Here is a 19483-nt window from a genome sequence, read left to right on the forward strand (position 1 = left end):
TGTCTGTATCTGCCAGTCTGTTAACATAAACAGATATTGCAATGTTAAGTGTCAAATGATTGGGGACTAGCAACTAGTGCATTCACATATTTTTCAATTCATGCTTCTAGTTGGCTTCTTAATCATCTAAACAGAGAAAACTGTTTAGTTTTTAGTGTTTTCAACAAATTCATCATTGTTCTTGTCATTGGTGCAATTTTAAAACACATAATAGAAAGAAGATTTCAATTTGCCGTCTAAATCTCCCCTGTCTCGCCTTCATCTCTTTCACCTGATCCCAACACACACACATTTTTGTCACCTTTGTCACAGCATCAGCTTACATGAATTCCCTGGAGACCTTAACCGATAAGCACTACACGCCTAACCTCAGCCCTTACCCCTAAATTTAATGGTTTACCATTACCAGCTTTTTGTCTCTAAATAGGAGGTGAGGTGAGCATCCATAATATGACTGTGTGACCAGATTTATGAGTAATACAAGTCTGATCTGACGGATCATTTGTTTTTGGCTGGCAGCGCCTTGTTGGCATCAATGATCGGGTTTCTTGTTGGCATCACAGGTTAATTATGAATGTGTTATTGAGCCTGTGTGTGTGTGCATAGTGTAAGAAGATCCCACAGAGAAAAAACTAAACTTAGAATTTGTGGTTGCATGTACTTGGATTTACTGTAAAGCCTGTTTCTCCTCATCATCTAATCTCTCTCTCTCTCTCTCTCTCTCTCTCTCCTGCTCTCTCTCCCTCCTCCTCTCACCTCTCCTCATGTTTGGTCACGCTGCCCCTTTCAGACAAACATAGCGCCCAGCACTCGATGTGCTGCAAGAGGGAGAGCAAACACAGAGAGAGACAGAGAAGCTGAGACAGAAAGCAGAGAGAGCACAGTAAATCACAGACACACACACAGAGAGAGAGAGAGAGAGAGAGAGAGAGGGGGGGGGAGATGGGGGGCAAACAAGAGAAATTACAGGCTAAGTGAGGCTGAGGACCTGACGAATGCTCATCCAGCTGGCTTAAGGTTGTCCTCGCTCACTCAGCTGTGAGCGAGTGTCTGAGCAGAATGGATTTCATTTTAGTCCAGCAGCCACCACACAGGAGAAGCAGCTCTGCAGACGATTATCGCTCCTTTTGGATTATTTCAGAAACGGACACTGTTGTGATGAATGGGAATGGAAACACGCAGAAAGGAAGATGGTAATGTGACAATCTGCTCTGTTCACTGTGAGACACTTTGACTTCCATCTTGTTAGTTATGAACACAGGTCTGTAGCGGTTATTAGAATATATTTAAACTTTAAAGTGACCTTCAAGTTTACCGTTTACCCAACGAAAATGTGCATTTATCAAGTAAAGTAACAGAACTGAATCTTAAATGATATGTTTCCTTTTCTCTACTCACATTACTAACAGGCTTAGACCTGTTAGACACTTGGTATTGATTTAATTTGGTAATATAAAGTTTTGGCATACATCTGTCAAATCCTATATGAAGACAAACCTGTGAGAGGGAGTTGGATGTCCTGTAGAGTTTCAGCTTCCTGATTTTGATGTCATTTCTCTGAGATGACAGGGCAGAGTGAGGTGCTTTATGCTTCTCCGACCTACAGTAAGACTCTTAAGTGGTGAAACGAGTTGATTAATGGGTTAGTCGATCAATCATATTGATAAATGAACATTTGCGAGTTCAAGATTCTCAAATGTGAGGAGTCGCAGCTTCTCTCTGCTTTGTGTCACACTAAATTGAATATCTAGAGGTTTTGAACTGTTAAGACAGAACAAATCATTTGAAGACGTCACTTTGCACCCGTAGGAAATGTAATGGGCATGTTTTACTATTTTCTTCATCTTATTATACACACCGTTCCCTTTTTAACGTCTGAAATTATCCATTCGTGTAGAATTTCCCCACAACACATAAGTCATGACAGTTACAGCGCTGTCTCCTTTGAAACAGTACTGCAGAGTCATTTATTTATTGCGTCTTGACAAGTAGCCTTTTATGTTGAAACATGTATGTACATTGACTGTGCACTACGCAGCATAGCTCCCATAGCTCGCTCTGGCTGCTGCTCTCTGCTGGAGTGTTTTGACTCAAGGTAAAGGTTTCAGGTTACCAAGCATTAAGGCAGATTTCACAAACCAGCCACTGTATCTGCCCCCTTCCTGGATCCCCACTTACTGGCATGTGAGTCATACAAGAGCTAGAACAGGTCTGCTGTGAAGAAACCATCCCTGAGCATCTCGGTTGAGTTGATGTTGGAAATCAATGCTGTGTAATGTATTGGTCTGACATTTGGAAAGTCAAACATTTTCTTCGTTTTCTTTTATTTCGGACTGTTGAGATTCTCAGCCTGCACATGCTGGCGAGGAAATTCGTGAATGAATGTATTTTCTATGTTGTTACACCTACCTCGGTTGCAGAGAGGGTGTGCCCGGCCTGTACATAAAGTTGATTTTGTTTGGCACTGACTGACTGGGAGGATGTGAATTTTAAAATGCCCGCCCAGCTCTCCTGTAGGTTTGATTTGGCAGGACGTTGTGTGTATATGTGTGTGTGTGTGTGTGCTGCTGTGATTTTCCCGCCCTATTTCCTGCATATTTGCCATGTCTTTGAAACCAGAATCCATTAACCCGACTATTCCTGTTTTGGGAGTGACCTCAATGTTTGGGAATTTGTTTCTGTGTTGACCAGGTTACACAGAGCATCTTTTTTCTCTCAGCAGAAAGACGTCTTGTCCCGTCCTGGTGATTCAATGGAAACACACAACAGTCAGCTCAACAGCTCTGTTTGCCAAACTACAAACCATCACATCGCCTTTACCTGGAGCCACTCGTTTATGTTGCTTTGGCAAAGAGTACACAGCGACACTGCTGATGATACTAAAAGAGCTTTTCAGTGACAGTAACTTTGAGTTGACATGTAGACTGAGCTGATACGGCTCTGAGGCAGCTGTTCAGCGTTAAACTCTGATGGGTGTGGACAACTGCAAAGTGATCATTTTTACACTCCGAGCAAAACATACACTGATCATTTCCCTCTAGTTTTGAGATTCAGAGCATCAAAAGATGTTCGCAGAGCTGCACATCAAATGAATACATTCAAACATCAGATGAAGCCTTGTATGATTCATAAGTCTCAATTAGTCTGTATGTCTCTGTGCTATTTTAGGATTCAGTGTGACAAGATTTGATCTCATGTATTTTAATGTCAGGACTGAGTGAAGTTTATCTGTGTTTTAATTGTTTAATCATTTCTGGTTGTTTGTTATGAAATCTGCTGATGTGAGTTACATTAAAGCTGAAGTGCAGCACTTTTACTTTTATAAATGAATGTCTGGTACATTCAAGCCCTCGCCAAATGAGTTCACACAATGCTGATTAAGCCAATCGCCACCAGATAAATCTCTCTGTATTTTGCAGTATATGGAGTTTTTTAATGGTGTCTGTGGCAACTTTCCAGTAGTGATGTGTTGTACATTGACCAGCAATGATTGGTTTGCAACTGTCAACCAGGGTGGACTTTCCTCATTGTTCGAGAAGGGTCTGTCTACAGTCAGACCTACATGACACGACCACTTTACTACATGACACACCCCCCCGACCCCTGACCCTAACCATCCCCATCGTCATACCTAAAACTAATCAAGGGGGTGTGTTGTGTAGATACTGTGAGTCTGCAGAGAGACCAACTTGCAGTGCGCCCCAACTGTGTTGTATCGCCAGGGCTAGGACCGGCTCATGTAAGAAGCGTCAGGGGTCTGTGGCGGCCTCGTTTTTTCCCACCCACATTCCGCAAAGACCCGCCCTACTCTGCCTCTGATTGGCTAGTACTTGTTGCCTTTGTTAGTTAGGTTGGTTAGGTTTAGGCAAGGGGAGTGAGATGGTTAGGGTAAGAATATCAGGGTCAGAACCAATCAGAGGCAGAGTAGGGGCGGGTCTTCACAGAATGCAGATGGGAAAAAAAAATAACGCTCTGCAGCGATGACATCAACAGTGTTTGTATAATTACTCTCACTGCCAGAAGGGGGAAACTAAAGTTCCGCACTGCAGGTTTAAGCACAGCTGTGGGCTAATTACAGATGAGATGAGTATGTCAGTGAAAGCTAAGCTACACTTTGATATAATAACACGCCTCTCACACACAGCGTAGACACGTCAACTCACTCATGATGACTTTAAAGACGTGCTTAAGGTCTCGGCTCATTCATAACTCCCTGACGTGTTTTTAATGACTTAAACACATGCCTCTCTGCCTCCTGACTGCTACTTTACAGCCACCTTCAAACCGTCCTGCTGATCAAGGCTGTCATGATTAGTGTTTGCCTTCCGCAAGCTCAGATTTGCTGATCCCTGTGAAGCTACTAAATATACCGTCTGGCCGACTCGGTGCCTGAGTGGTCATGTACAGTAGTTCTACTCAGCCTGTGTTTACGTCCAACCCCAGTGTAATTTGGCTTGTGCCTGTGCTCGGGTGTCACTGGGTGTGTTGAGGTAGAGTGCCATGAGATGTTGCACTCAGAAAAAGAAAACTTTTGTGATTCTCTTTGTACCTTTTAGTCCAGAGTGCAGCTTTTAGGGCTAAAAGGTACAACGCCATATCTATTAGGTACATCCATTTACTCCAAAAAAGCCCCTCTGACAAAACCCTTTACTGCGAGTAATCCCTTTCGTTTCAAAGCTGTGAATAGCAGGGAATGGTAAATTATTTACACACAAAATGCCCAAAAAAGATATCAGATGTTTTTGGGCAGCCTGAAAAGATCTAATATGGTGTGTATCTTGATCTTAAATCTCAACTTGAGCTGTTGTATAAAGCAGAACATCCTCCAGGAAGCCAATAGAGTAGCATGAACAACAAACAAAATTGAGTAATGATGCTCATTAGTTATTTAAGTTAGTTTGTCATTGCTAATAATAATTATTGAGGGTTGGATATCACAGATTTGTGGATGTGTTTCATTGCTGAAGGAAAAGTTTTGGAAAATGTGATGCATAGTTTTGACATGCTGCTTCCTCACCTTTAAAGAATTTCAATATTTACAGGCATTTGTTTAAACAGGGAGACTCTTCATCACGACAGATCATGTGTAATGTCTGTTGCGAAGCACATCTGTGTTCGACTGATTGTTCTATGTGTTCTGCTTCAGGGCTAATCCGTTTACTGCACAATTGAATTTTCCTCCAAATTACCAAATAATTCAGATAGTCTGTCACTATCGGTGTTCCCTGGTCAGGACACGTGTTGCTGTCATTCAGAAAGTTGTCATTTTCAGTGAATGGCTCAACAGAGCAGCAGGCTGAAAACACACCTAGCTCACCAGAGCACGCATGTGCGAGTAGAGAAGCCCTTCCTGCTGAAAAGAGGAGCCTGGATTCAAAAAGTCTCTCTATGATGAAAATGTTTTGTTTGTTTTGCACAGTGTTAAAATCCTACCTATAGCGAAGCAAATAACAACTTCCTCTAAACAAACAGTGCTGTTTTTTTCGCTCTCTCTATATATTTTTCTTTTGCATTAGTCAGTTGTCAAAATAGATGAATTTTAGCCTCAGATTCACAATATTCTGAAAATACTTATTACTTAATAGAGAAGCTATCTGTACCGATACGATGTCCTCAGTGTCTTTTGCTAAAAACCTGTATCCTTTAGTTAAATGGCTGCATATTGTAAGAAATAATCATATTTAACTGATTGCCAAGTATAAAGTTTTAATCTAGTGGGGAATGTGGAGCAGTAGCAAACAACTTTTAGTGTAGTAGAGATTTGATTTTTAAGTTTTGTAATAGTTTGGTCAAAAGAAGATATACTTATTTAACATTTCCACTAACAGTTTGAGTGCAAAAATGTAAACCTGTGTTTTGGAGAGATGCAATCACTGGATGGTTCATAGTGACAAAGTCTTCTGATCTTCTGATCAATAGTACAATATAATTAGTTCTGACAAAGATGTTGTTCTCTACAGGTCAGAGGTTACATACAGAACAGTACGCCTGGAGCATGAAGGACCTTTGCCGATGCATTTCATTCAGCCAAAATTGATCCTCCTTCCTCCAAAGTTGACTCCTCACTGAACTCAGCATCTAAAAATCATCCACCATCATTTAAAAATGTTGTTATAAGTCACATTAAGGAACTTTTATACTTCCTCACCTTTGTCTTCTAATGAGCCACAGCAGGTGTGCACACTGCAGAAACCCCCATCAAGATCTCTGACCTTGTCTGTATACAGTCATAAATTCATAAGTCTGAGGTTGTGAATAGCCCAAAAGAGTAGACCTAATGAGATTTTAATGATTTTTAATTAAGTGCTACAGGATGGGAAACATGCCTGTGTTGATAACTCTGTTTGAGTTGTGTGTTAATTAACGTTGTCACTGTATTCATGATTAACTGAGCTGTAAAGCTCTTGAATGTGATTAAAATCAGACCTGTCAGTTGATAAATCTTCACTTTTAAGAGACACAGACACAATGAAATGCTGACAGAAATGCTTCTGTGTTCTTTGCCAGCGTAATGTCAGAGATATCTTACACCATCACTGCTTACAGCTGAAATCTGTAATGTTTCTTAATTAATATAACACTATTATGTCACATCATCATACATCTGCAGTGATGTGAAACATTAAATATTTTGCATTTCTCATGATCGGAGATGCAGCCGAGAGACAATTTTATAACCATAAAATTTCATCACTAAAATAAACCAGGGAACACTCACGTACATATGTGTACATGTGATTTCCAATATTTTTATGACCAGATGGACATCACATGTACACAATCACCTGAGTAGCCATTTTAAAACTCCTTTGAATAAAATATTTTATCATCAAGCTAAAAACAAGAGTGATTAAGCCCTTGAAAAGTCTAATGTTTAAGGAACTAATGATGGCAGAAGCTGTAATAATGAATTGGGATGGAAGAAGTCCCTCCTGTAAGAGAGCTGACACAGAACCACATCGGTCCCTCGGCTCCTCTATGAGTGGGCAGCAGGAAGAAAAAACATTTTAAATAGTTTGTGTAATCCAGTAGGGAATCTGTGTACATCAGCTCGTTTTTCTTAAAGATGAAAAACCACAGACGTAAACACAGGAAATGGATTCTTTTCATGCTTATTTAGAGGCTCTATCAGTGTCTGTAGAGGCTCTGAAGTTTGGCCAAATCACATCATTTGTGCTTATTGTGCTTCACATATTTCTCAGGCATTTTGTATACAAATTACACAAACTGAATATTTTAGAGGATACTTCATTTGACTCATAAACTGAGGGGAGTTACAGTAGTTAATATAATAGTATAAATAATAAGAAGTAAACACAACATAGATTAGCCATTGAAGTCAAAGACAATAGCAGTCGTGAAAACTACCATTTCTGGAGCCAAATACTTTCAATATTTTCCACTTTCCATTTCTAAGATTTTAAAAACACTGAATTCAGGATTAATTTCTCTCTTTTGAAGTTTGATGCATGTCATTTCTTTCCCCTCTCCCTACATTACCCGTCACTCTCTACTAGATACAATCAAATTAAATAGTCAAAATTCCCCTAAAAGTAATGTCACTGTTAAAAACATACTGTATAAAGGGATAAACATCCCACAGGAATGTATTAAGTCACCATAAATGCTTTTCTTTTTTCATTGTTAAATATTTTGTTCTTGTCCAGGCAGCAACCTGCTTGACATCTGGAATGTGCAAAGACTATTTCTGTTTCATAATGATACTGGACAAAGATATTCAGACTGTCCTCAGCCCCCACACTGGGACATGCTATCCACAGTAATGTGAGCGCCATCATTTATTTCAGTGGCCGAGTGAGAGAGATCTGGGTGTTTATATAGAGCCGTGTGAATCTCCAGCAACAGAATGCTGGCCAGGGCAGATAGACAGGTCCAAACAGCCTGTTCATACACCACATACTGGACACAGACGCTCAAATACACACTTTAACTAAAAAACACACACTCAACAATGCATTTATACTCTAAATGGTGTTACAGTGTCAGTGTGTATCCTTGTAAGCAGACGTACAGTAACATGGTGATTGCTTCTCACAGCTGACTCATATTACCAGCAGTGTTAATACACTCCAAGTTCTCATTTTGTAAGCACTCCAAAGGCTTCCGGGCCAGGGGGCCCCAACCCAACACCACTGGTTAGTTCCCTTGTTAAGGTCACATTCATTAAAATGTCTGCAATTTCCAAGCTGCCTTTTGCCAAGAATCTGTGGACCGATCCCAGACCTCCCTCACTGACATTATTTAAGAGTTGATGAAGCAGGTGCTCATTGTCCTCAAGATGGGAAAACATTTAATTTAAAATTCATGAGCTGTGAACTGAATTTGCTTACAGTACATAATGTGCTTCTGAGCCAGCCACCATCCTCATCCTCATCTGTCAACCACCACCATTGCAATCCTTCACCTCCTCCTCCTTCTCCATGTTATCATGATGATATCGCCGTGTTTTTTTTTCACAGCGGGGTGTGGCAGGACTGACCCACAGTGAGTCACAGTGCTGTCTCTGGAGCTGTGGGGGTTGTGAACTGGCTGAGAGTTCAGCGTTTTTAGATGATAATGTAAGGGGATGAGACCGTGAGGCTGGGGATGAGCAAGCGTTGCATGAGAGAGAAAAAACAGAAACATAAGAAACAGCAAAGATACAAGGATATACAGAATGGACAGAGTAGGACAGAATTCAATGAGAAAGTCTGCTTGTTATGCAGAGCAGATGGTGCGAGTCAAGTATTACTTTGAGTTGGACAAGTATTGAGCCAATATTGTCTTAGGGGACAGATTTCATCACACCCTAACACACCCTCCTCTGTTTCATCTCCCTATAGTACATCCAGGTCTGCCTCTCTTCATAACTACAGCTGGAAACCCTTTAATTCTGTGGGATGATTTATCCAAAACAAATTCTCAATGAGAAGATAAAAAACATGACTGGAGCAAAGTTTGATGTTGAAAATGTTATGATGACAGCGACTGACCTGGTTGTTGTTTTTATCTAAATGAATCTAAAATGATTAATTCAACCGAGGACGAAGATTTTTAAAAGTGAAGAAGAATTTTTGTGTCCCTTTGCTGTTTCTTACTCCCACATGTACTTTGATGTAATCTTATACAGTAAATGACATGGAACACGTACCTGAAGGGAAAAAATGCAGCAACATTCATGCTATGCGTTGAAATTCACACATCATCTCCCCGCAGAGCCTCAGCCATGCATGTACATACATTAACCCCCGAGGTCTGCTGCTGTGGCCTTTGCCGAGCTAAATAAAGCAGGACCTAAAAGTGGGTAGCGGGCCATGAGTTCAGGTCAAAGAGAATGTGAAACCATAAACCAAGAGGCTAGCTAGCCTTGAGACCAGCCATCACACACTCTGTTTACTTGGATGTTTGCTGTCAGGCTGGCTGACTATATGTTTAATGATGAGTGTTTGTGTTTGTTGAGCTATTTTCTCAGAAGGTCATGAGGTTGAGGACAGACCTGTGTAATTTCACGTGAGAATTTAATTCTAAAAGCAAACTACTTTAGTAATAGTGGTGCTTCATCATGTGCTTTTTTTTTAACTGAGTATGAGATATATGACTGAAACAGCTTGTTTATATCATTGTCTTCCATTGTTGAGCAGTTGACCTTGTGAATATGTGGGAGGACAGCAGAGAATATGTTTTACAGCATGTGGCAAAGGATTCCTGAAATTACAGTTATTGACTGTATCCATGTGGACTAAGCTGTCGTCCAAGTAGTGCACGTCCACATATCATCCACAGAACGTGACCTGCCTACGTTGTACTTGATGTTATGGGATCCATCATGAACCAGTAGGACACAAAGCAATGTTTTTTCTTTAGCCTCAGTTTTTTCTCTCTTGTGTTTTCAGAACCTTGATTCTCTGGAGGGGTCCATCCAGAACCTGCTGTCGGTGCTGTATCCGCCCTTTGAGGCCACCGCCCCCACTGTTCTCAGCCAGCTCTTCCAAATCATCGACAGTCGTTATCAGGGAGACGCTCTGCGGTGTCTCCTGGACTTTCTGGTCCCGGCCAAGCACATCTTAGACACCGTGCAGCAGGCTGCATGTGTAAGTCACTGTCTTATACACTACAGCGGTGTTGGACTACGCTTGTGTGAGCATCTGAAGACACATATGTTCAAAACATTTGTTAATTATGGAACAGAATTACCCTGAGGTCTTTCTATAACACTTAACATAATGTTAATTTAGAGATAAAAGTAGGTTAATTTCTGTTGAAATTCTTTACAGTCCATGTCCCTGTCTGCTTTAGGCTCAGTACACGGATGCACTCTTCCTCTGTGAGGGCTGGCCTCTGTGTTTGCGTGACCAAGTTGTCATCCAACTTGCTCCCATCGACCCCCTGCTTCTTCAGCCTGGCGACTTTTACCTCCAAGTGACGCCGTTCTGTGACCAATCAGCTCGCATTGTGGTGTGCAGCTTACTGGAAGAGGAGGGGCTTAGGGTGGAACTAGTCGAGGAGACCCCGGTCCCTGAAACTTCCTATCTGTGTATATTCAGCCGTGACTGGTTAGAGGAGATCAACCAGGGCCGCCATGGAACGCCTCTCAGCCAATGCCTGCTTGCCACTGAGCATGGCGTGGTGAGGTTACCATGGGAACGGGTGGCCGTGCCTGATTTTGTGGATGTACCACAGTGTGCTGGGAGTAGTATGGCCTCTGTTCCTCCTTCGTATCTTCCTTTACCACCTCCGCTTCCTCTTCCTCCACCTCCTCCTCATTTCCCTGAGAATTCTACATCAAATACTTCATTTCTTCTTTCTCCTTCAAAGGAAACTGCTCCAGAACAGTGTCCTGTAACCATTCAGAATTCAATTTTAACATCTTCCTCACATCCCTCTGCTTTCTCCGTGGAGACCAGAATATGTCCAGCGAAGCACGGCATTGCTGTGTCACTCCGCCTCGTAGATACTAGCAGTGCTTCTTCATCCAGGCTGGTCAAAGTGAAAGAGACTGAATCAGAGCCAAAGCCTATAGGCTGGGTGTCCCCAAACACATGGGACAGCCGTGTTACTGGGACAGATCCGAATACGGAATCAAAAACAAGCACTGTCTCAGGTACATGCACCCCTGCAAGCACTTGTAAAAACACAAATACATGCAAGAGTGCAGATAAGGGTGTGATTGTTCTTGAAAATATAGCACAAGATAAACATAAAGACACAACTCTACAAGATATGAACAGAAGTGAGCCAGCAGGCCAAGCTTCTAGAGAAGGGGAATATATTGATGTTCTGCAGGCAACTAAGCTTTTTGGCAGAGCTCAGTCAGCAGGAGAGGAACAACAGGATTCAGAGGTGCAGATGCAACCACACACACAAATCGAAGCACAAATGCAAAGATATCCACACAGACAAGCACAAATGCAACCACATGCACAACTGGAGTCATATATGCAAATACAAAGACAGCCAAAGACACAGATATCACCTCAAGCACATGCACATGTGCAATTACCTACAAAACCACAAACGCACAATCATTCTAGATCAGAGGCTGCTATATCATTAAGGCCTAACATGTCTGGGGAAACTGGACCCTCATCCACTCTCCACCATTCCCAACCCCATCAGCCTCACCCTGGCTCCTTTGAACCCTCTCAATGTGTCCGCACTGTCCGCTTCTCAGAGAAACCCTGTACCCCATGTATGAGGAGGAGACAAGGTGGACAGGTTTCCAGAGCTCAGGAGCTGAGGTGTCGCTACAGGGAATCCTACCAGGCTGCAATACAAAACCCTGTCGCCTTTGGACAGGAGAGAGAGAGCGGGAATATGTTAGCTGTGGTGGAGGAGGATGGGGATTTCTCACAGTGTGATGACAGACAGAGGCCACCAGAGACTGAAACAGTGGATCCATGGTGTAATGCCCAAGGAATGTGGTGTGATCCTGGGATGCAAAACCAGTCCCCTTGCTCTGTCAGTGGAGCCATCTATAAGGAGTCAGGAGACAAGAACACTGTTCCATATTGGAAACCAGGAGATACAAACACTGCCCCATGTATGGATTACAGAGGCACAAATGTTTCAAAATTTGGTGGACAGCTGGAGCAGACAACTGAAAGGACCACTGTGCCATTCAGGGAACCAAGGGATGTTCTCTCTGCCAAACCTTATGGCAATTTACAAAATGTGAATGGAACAAACTTATCAGCAGGAACAAGGATAAACACTAGAACTTTGTCAAGCTCAAATGATCCTAAAGAGGCAGATGTGACCTCCACTAGACATCATGGATCACCATTTAATTCCAGTGAAATTCAAGCGATGAACACGAGCACCCTCAAGCCTCGTCAAAGGCTGCAAAACAGAACCGATTCCATGGGAGGGAGTCCAAACTTTTCTAAATGTCTTACAGCACCACTGAACAGACGAGAATCACTGTTAGATGGAAGATGTTCCTCCCTCTCCACAGCAGTGGTGGACACCTCAGAGAAGTGCGAGGTGGTCATTGTTGAAGGTCAAAATGTCAGGAGAAGAGAAAATGCTGGCTCCTGTGCAGAGATTCCCCAGCTACATGTGGTCAAGTGTAAAAAAAGCACAGCCTTTGGACTGGTTTCACCCAAGATCAACAGGAGGAAGATGGTCATTCCAGGTACAGAGTCATGTTGTTCTTGTTACGTGTTGTACTCTTTTATTACAAAATGAAAATGAGTCTTCATCAGCTTCCCTACAACAAGATGTTTTCACTTTCTATAGATGGTGTTCAGCCTGTCAGTGGATCCATAACCAGTAGAAATGGTCTTCAGATGGAGAACATGTCACAGATAGTTCTACCTCCAGCAGCAGAGACACAGAAGAAACCCCAGCCTTCCTCTGCTCGTCCTAGACCTGACCACCTCCCCCTGGGATCCCCGGACCCCAGAGCCCACCCCCTCTATTTAGGAGTAGCATCTCTCACAGGTAAGTTAGTAACATTGACAACCACAGTAATCAAAATAATCCGCATACGTTGTTTGGCGGCTTTTAAAATGAGTTATAAAGTTCTTCACAGTACAGAGAGGTACAACATGTAAAAATAAGATTGCATAAAAATTCAGCATTAAATGAATCCTTTATTGCCTACGTAAGAGCAGATAGAGATAATATAACATTTGTCAGTTATACATAAAAAGAGCAAGAAGAAGGTTTTTACAGGGTCATCATAAAATTAAGTGATATTAAGACATGGAGGAATCACTTTTGTGGCTATTTAATTGTCTTCTCTAATATCTTTGGTATTTCTTTTTTTCTGAAAGGGTAGTAAAACTCACCTATGTACCAACAATTGTTCTGACTCTCTCTGTCTTTCTTTTAGCTCTTTTGTCCTGAATGATTTCCTTTCATGTGCTAGTATCAGTTAGTGTGCCTGCTCTGTCTTTGTCTATCAGGCCTTTGCTGCTTTTGCACTTTTGATTTTATGAGCCTTTTGCTCTTCTTCCATCAAAACTAATCTAATTCTCAATATACAGAGTAACTTTTTTTATTATTTAATATTGTAACTGAACCCTCGGTACTTTCACTGGGGAGTAGAAGGTGTCACAGTTACCTCCACATGCAAAGTTACTACCTTCACTATTGAAATGGAAAGAAGTCTCTCTCGTCTCTCAATCAATATGATCACAGAACTGATAACCTGACATGCCAGATTGCTTGTTACACAGAACCATCTGAGAAGTCGTCTTGGAAACTGTTTGGAAAATGGCAGGCACTTTCAAAAAATACTTGGCAGGTGATTGGATGAACTATCTGTCTCTCACTGTCTTACCTTGCGAGGCAGCTGGATTAGTGAGATCACAAGATCACACGAGAATCCTTAAAGGACACTGATTGGTCCAAACCACCGGTGGTTCGGACACAAGCACATAACTTGAAACCTGACAAGATGAATGCTCGTGTGATCTCATGATGTCGAGATCTTGTGAAAAAACTTGTGGAGATGCATCAGGTAATTTCTCTGCAGCATACCCTGATCTTTACTCTCTCCCACCCCTTCAGGCGGCAGAGACAGGACAGGAAGGGCAATAGTTGAGCTCTATGGAGACCACCAGGGATGGAGATCAAATGTAACAAGTCAGGAGCTCTTTCATATGCTGCTCTACTTCCACTCTATCATCAGGTAAGATATAATATTCCTGTGCCAGTAAATCAATGAATAAACAAATCAATTAACCAATCAATCTACCAAAAAGTTGAAACACATCAATTGTACATTTAAAGTCATACTGGAAGGCAGTTTTGGCATCTCTGTGGTACCATCTGTTTTATTGTGTACTAATTTACCTTTTTATCTCTGTATCTAAAGGAGAGAGATCAGAGAAGCTGGGATGACTCTCATTTTTGATGCGAGGAAGACAAATCCTCAACCACAGCTTTATAAAGCCTTGATGACACTTCAGGTAAGAAGCACACAAACCTCTGTGTCACAGCTGACTACAGCAGGTCAGAGTTTATTGTTGTTTGGATGTTAAAGCCTGGCTGAAGTGCTGTTGTTTACAGGCACAATGAGTTCTGAGTGAAATGTCAGTGCTGAATAATGTATCAGCTCCTGAGCCGAGACAACATATCCAGACTTCCTTCAGTTTATTAAATAGTTATGAGAGATGAGACAAAATATTTTTTCCGGCTCTTTTATCAACATTACAATTCATTGCATTGTGAAACACGTGATGACTCAGTTCATAATTACAAGAGTTACACAGTATTCCTGCATTCATATCAGCTCCATTTACTTCATAAAACAGAAAGAGAAATAATCTATCCATTGATATCCACATATTTTTGACTTTTAAAATGCACTCTAATGTATTCAGCAATATCAATTAAAGGGTGTTACGCAAAATCAAGATGCATGACTGTAGTTAAGTAAGATTGAATGTTTAACTGTTGCAGGAGCAGACACCTCAGGTGGTGAACAGTTTGGTGATACTGGTGGACAAAGAGAGTAGCCTCCGGCCAGAGAGGTGTCCCGGCATCCAGGTCAGATTTTTAATTTATTATAATTTAGTGGAAGACACTGCACAAATTACCGCTGTTTGTTTTCCCATAAAGGATAATTAATCTGAATAATCTATGAGCTTGGATTGCCCTGAATTTTTGTGACATTCATCTTCATGATATTTTGAGTGAAATATTAAATATACTGTATATATTGGATCGATTACTATAAAGTTTGTCATAAAACTTCTTATGTAATGCCAGCAGCAGGTCAAAGTTTTCACGTATCAAACAAAATATCTCAACATTAAAGTGACCCTTTGGGCTAAAATAATAATGAATGATGATGGTCTGGAGTCTTCCTCTTATTCATTTATCGTTGTAGCTATAATAACCTGTTGATGTTACTTCTCCATTTTTTCCATTTTACCACAAAGCAGACTGAAGTGGTGACATCGATGAAAGCTTTGTTCAAGCTGGTGGAGGTGAATCACCTGAGCTCCCGCCTGGATGGGACTCTGTCTCACAGCTACTGTGACTGGATGGAGCTGCACCAGGTGAGTCAGTCACCTCAATAAACTATATGTATCTCTCTCTCTCTCTTTCTCTCCCTCTGCTCTGTCTAATCATGTGGTGCACTAGTTGGGTCTTCACTGCTCATGATCGCTCTTGTCCGCATCTTTTATGCTCTAGAAACTCTTCCCATTTGTATCTGATCTTCATGAGGCGTCGAGTCTGCTGCTGAGAGCCATCAGTACATTAGAGGAGCCCCGGAGGACAGACACTGCACAGGTACTTCAATGCGTCATATAGTGCTTTCTGATGTTATTTGTGCCACAATACAGTCAGTATGCTTCCTCAAAAACTGAGATTATCCTGAGTTAATTAACTCTGTCTCATTGATAATGCAGTATATGTGTTGGGGTTATCATTTGCTGATCTCGATATGTTTTTTGTTTAACAGACTGTGCAGCAATGTATGATGGACCAGAGGACTCTGATGAGCGATGTACTGGAGGACAGCCGATTGGTCAGCCTGCAGAGGGAGGGTGGGGCCATCCTGGCTAGGCTGAGGAAGGAGAGTGACCTCAAATACCCCCACTGCGAGGACCTCAGGTAAACGTTGTAAATGTAAATGTCCTGCTCTTACTCACTATATTTAAATGTACAGAGCACCTCTGTTTGAGTTTTGTGTTTACTCTGCAGTGTGATTCGGGTTTAGCTGTTTTCATGGCCTGTGATATCCTGTGATTGAATATTCATGCTGCTATGAATTAAACCACAAGACTAAAAAAATAGAGTATTTCTGCCAGCGGAAGACACTACACCAGCAAACATTATGAAAAAGTCCGCAATTTAAAGATGAGACACAGAAAAACAATAATATGCATTAGGACTCAATGAAACCACTACTGAAGTATTTCTTTTTCCTACGTCCAGTGATGCAGTGGACTCGGTGACCAGCCTTTACAACCATGTGGAAGAGCAGGCTCACGTCCTCGTGCACAGGTCCAACATATCTCTGGAGCACCTGGAGTATCTGCTGCAACTCAGAGAGATGGAGGGACACTTCACACAGGTACATTATTCCAGATGTTCATCAAATCTGCCGACTGATCTTCAGATGGATGCAACTTTCTTTCAAAATACAGTATGTTAGGTTTGGTCATTGTGGTAATGGACCCGTAATGGATCAACCAAGAAGAGATAAACACATTCAAAACTGAAGGAAAACAACAATAATAACAAATGTACCCACCCCAATCTGGACAGCTACAGTCATGTGTGTCATGTGCTCAAGTATAGAGTATACAAAATTAAGATATACATTCAAACTTATAAGTGCAAGCACACCTGTACATGTTCACACACCCTCTATAAAATATCAAGGGTAGTGGACCTGTATGTAAAATAGTAACCAAAATAAGTCACTTTAGATAAAGCACTTTAAAAAGAAATATCCTTGTGTATGTACATGTTCTTACTGAACCCAATATTGTTGTATTGTGTTGCATCTTCATTCCCTACAGATGCAACAGTGGTTTAATGCAGAGGGAGAGCGCCACCTGCTGGAAGCTGAATCAGTCGACGACTCTGGAGACAGAATGGAGCAGATTCTCAACAGCTTCACTGGTTTCCTTATTGAAGCTAATGTGAGTCTAAGTTTGCTCATGGCTGTCATCGTGTCATTGTCTGTTCACTTGTCTTACTCTCTATCTCTCTGTCTCCTTTCTGCAGGACCGTAGACACCATGCCATGTCGTTAGCATCAGACGCAGAGCGGCTCCAGCAGAGTGGGATGTCCTATCCAGAGACGGAGGCGTTCAGGACTCTAGTCTGCACCTTCAAAGCAGGCCTGGAGGACTTCCTGTGCAGGGCAGAGGCGTGCGGCAGGGAGCTGCAGATCATGGTCAACGTGTGTGATTTTTGTGAGCAGGTTGGTGTCAGATAAGAATTCAAGATTCAAGTTCAAGTTCAGTACACATGTAGTACTTTTACTCTGTAGAAACAGACATCTGGCCCAGTCTGACTTTGTTTGTTTTAATTTATGTGTTATTTCATGTTTCTCTTTTGCATATATAGTTTTAGGAAGGAAAGCAGTTATATAGCTATATACTATATAGCTACAGTATATAGGTATATATTCAAATATATAGCCGTAATGTAAAATGATGCAGGGTTGTAATTGACAAATCACACACTAATGTAACTGAGCACCATAGCATAGCAGACCACAGTTATGTTGTTATGGAACAATCAGGAAGATTTAGCATTTAAAATTGCTTTGATACAATTTTTTAATGGTCATCACTTTAGACAGAGATTAATTGGTAAGGTGTGTTCCCATTGAAACAAACACCATAGTGATGTCACTTTTGCTCTTGCTTTTACTGAGACCATGGAAGTAACTGTCTGTCATGTTTTAAAAGAGTTACTTTTGTATGTGTTTCTTTTATGTAATTCAGTAAAAAAGGCATCACTCCAGCAGTAATCAAAAGTCAGCTCACGTCTTAATTATTTGCTAATCATTTTATTTACTGTACAACTAAAGAACTGACACATCTGCTGATGATTCTGGTGTCAAACAGTATATGGAATTAATGATTTTTCTTTTTAAACAGCAGAAAAACAATTTCACCTGTGCTACTTTTATACTTGAGTAGTTTCAGCTAAGTATAGCATACACAAGTAACATTTCAGTCAAGTAACAGAACATCTGCCTGAGAAATTAAGCTTGATTTTTAAAAAGAATATTCAGCTTTGTTCTTTTATTAAAAATAAAATCATCTTAATCTCCGAACAGGCTACAGCTCTGGCCAGTGAATGCATTGAGTACCTGGAAGAGAGTCAATCCAGAATCCACACAATTCAAGACCATGATCAAAGTGCAACATCTATCAATCAAACAAACAGTCAGCCAGTACAACACCAAAACCAAGATCCAGGACCAAGCAGTATCTCCCTTTGCTCTGGCACAACCACCACCAGTGTTTTCCAGCCAGGCAACGACAGCTTCATTCTCCAGACTTTCCAAGACAAGTTCCTCCAGTTCAGCCCAGAGAGATTCCAGGAGATGAAGGCCCAGGCCAGCGCCCTGCAGGGCTCCAGGGGTATGCGGGTCTGGAACGTAGCCTGGCTGAGATGCCAGGAGGCCCGGCAGCAGCTTCAGGAGAGGATACAGGAAATAGATGAGGTCTCCCGCCAACAACCACATTCTAGCAGCTGGTGTGAACGTCACTATGTTGATGTGATGAGCACTAATGTTCAGACAGCGTCACCCGGTGGTCAGAGTCTGGTGGTACAATCGACTCCTGGGCCACGGCACCCGCAGTGGGAGGGCATCGTGTCAGGGGCAGTGGATTTAGGGAAGAGAAAGCCGATGCTGGGCAACAACAGCACTAACTCAACAACTATGGCATCTATCAGCGTCAAACCTGAGGATCACAGTGATGCCGGGACCAGCCAGGGGTCAAAGGTCACCCCACAGTCACCTCACAGGTAACTCAACTGCTTTGTTGGTCCGTTCATTTCATTAGACTGTGATCTAACCTGAGAAGTTCATTCACTGTGATTTCTAAAAAGTGCTGAAATATTGCTGTTGGAGAGTAGTGCTTTGATGATGATGCTGATGAATTTGTGATTAGAACAAAATAAATCTACAATTTTATTTCTGCGTTTTTTTTTTTAGATATTGGATGTAACGCAGTGCCATTTATTCTTATTTTGAGTAACTGAGTATTGTAATATAGATGCATTGTTCCCAGTCACACAAAACCCAGTTTTATTCATTTTTAATGATGTGGCACATAATATCACCAAGTGATTTACAATAAACAAAAACAAATACAACAATCCAAACCATTACAAAAATAAATTCAAGTCAGTCAATCAGTCCTATTCCACATTGTCTGATATGACAGTATCAGATATTTTCTGTATCAACTTTATCCAGCTCTTCATTGATAGTTTCAAGTCTGTTTTTTATGGCTACACCATTTCATCAAATAGAAATGTTTTGACCTTCATTT

The 19483-nt window shown here is 41.5% G+C and overlaps 1 protein-coding gene across 4 annotated transcripts in view; it reads left to right on the plus strand.

Moving 5' to 3' along the window:
* Nucleotides 1-910: 910 nt before the first annotated feature.
* Nucleotides 911-19483, plus strand: part of LOC122981705 — a 30139-nt gene continuing 11566 nt past the window's right edge. For 3 of the 4 annotated variants that reach the window (XM_044350382.1, XM_044350384.1, XM_044350386.1), the window contains exons 1-14: nt 911-1193; nt 9894-10091; nt 10297-12634; nt 12739-12942; nt 14017-14137; nt 14324-14417; nt 14911-14997; nt 15393-15512; nt 15649-15747; nt 15920-16071; nt 16396-16534; nt 16986-17108; nt 17194-17391; nt 18259-18953. In XM_044350382.1, the coding sequence (XP_044206317.1) occupies nt 1191-1193; nt 9894-10091; nt 10297-12634; nt 12739-12942; nt 14017-14137; nt 14324-14417; nt 14911-14997; nt 15393-15512; nt 15649-15747; nt 15920-16071; nt 16396-16534; nt 16986-17108; nt 17194-17391; nt 18259-18953 (4571 nt within the window). In that variant the 5' untranslated portion in view covers nt 911-1190. The remainder of the gene's footprint in view (nt 1194-9893; nt 10092-10296; nt 12635-12738; nt 12943-14016; nt 14138-14323; nt 14418-14910; nt 14998-15392; nt 15513-15648; nt 15748-15919; nt 16072-16395; nt 16535-16985; nt 17109-17193; nt 17392-18258; nt 18954-19483) is intronic. The other variant, XM_044350383.1, reaches the window with a different exon arrangement.

This window comes from Thunnus albacares, chromosome 5 (genome assembly GCF_914725855.1).
Source record: "Thunnus albacares chromosome 5, fThuAlb1.1, whole genome shotgun sequence".
In the NCBI taxonomy this organism is placed as follows: Eukaryota; Metazoa; Chordata; class Actinopteri; order Scombriformes; family Scombridae; genus Thunnus; species Thunnus albacares.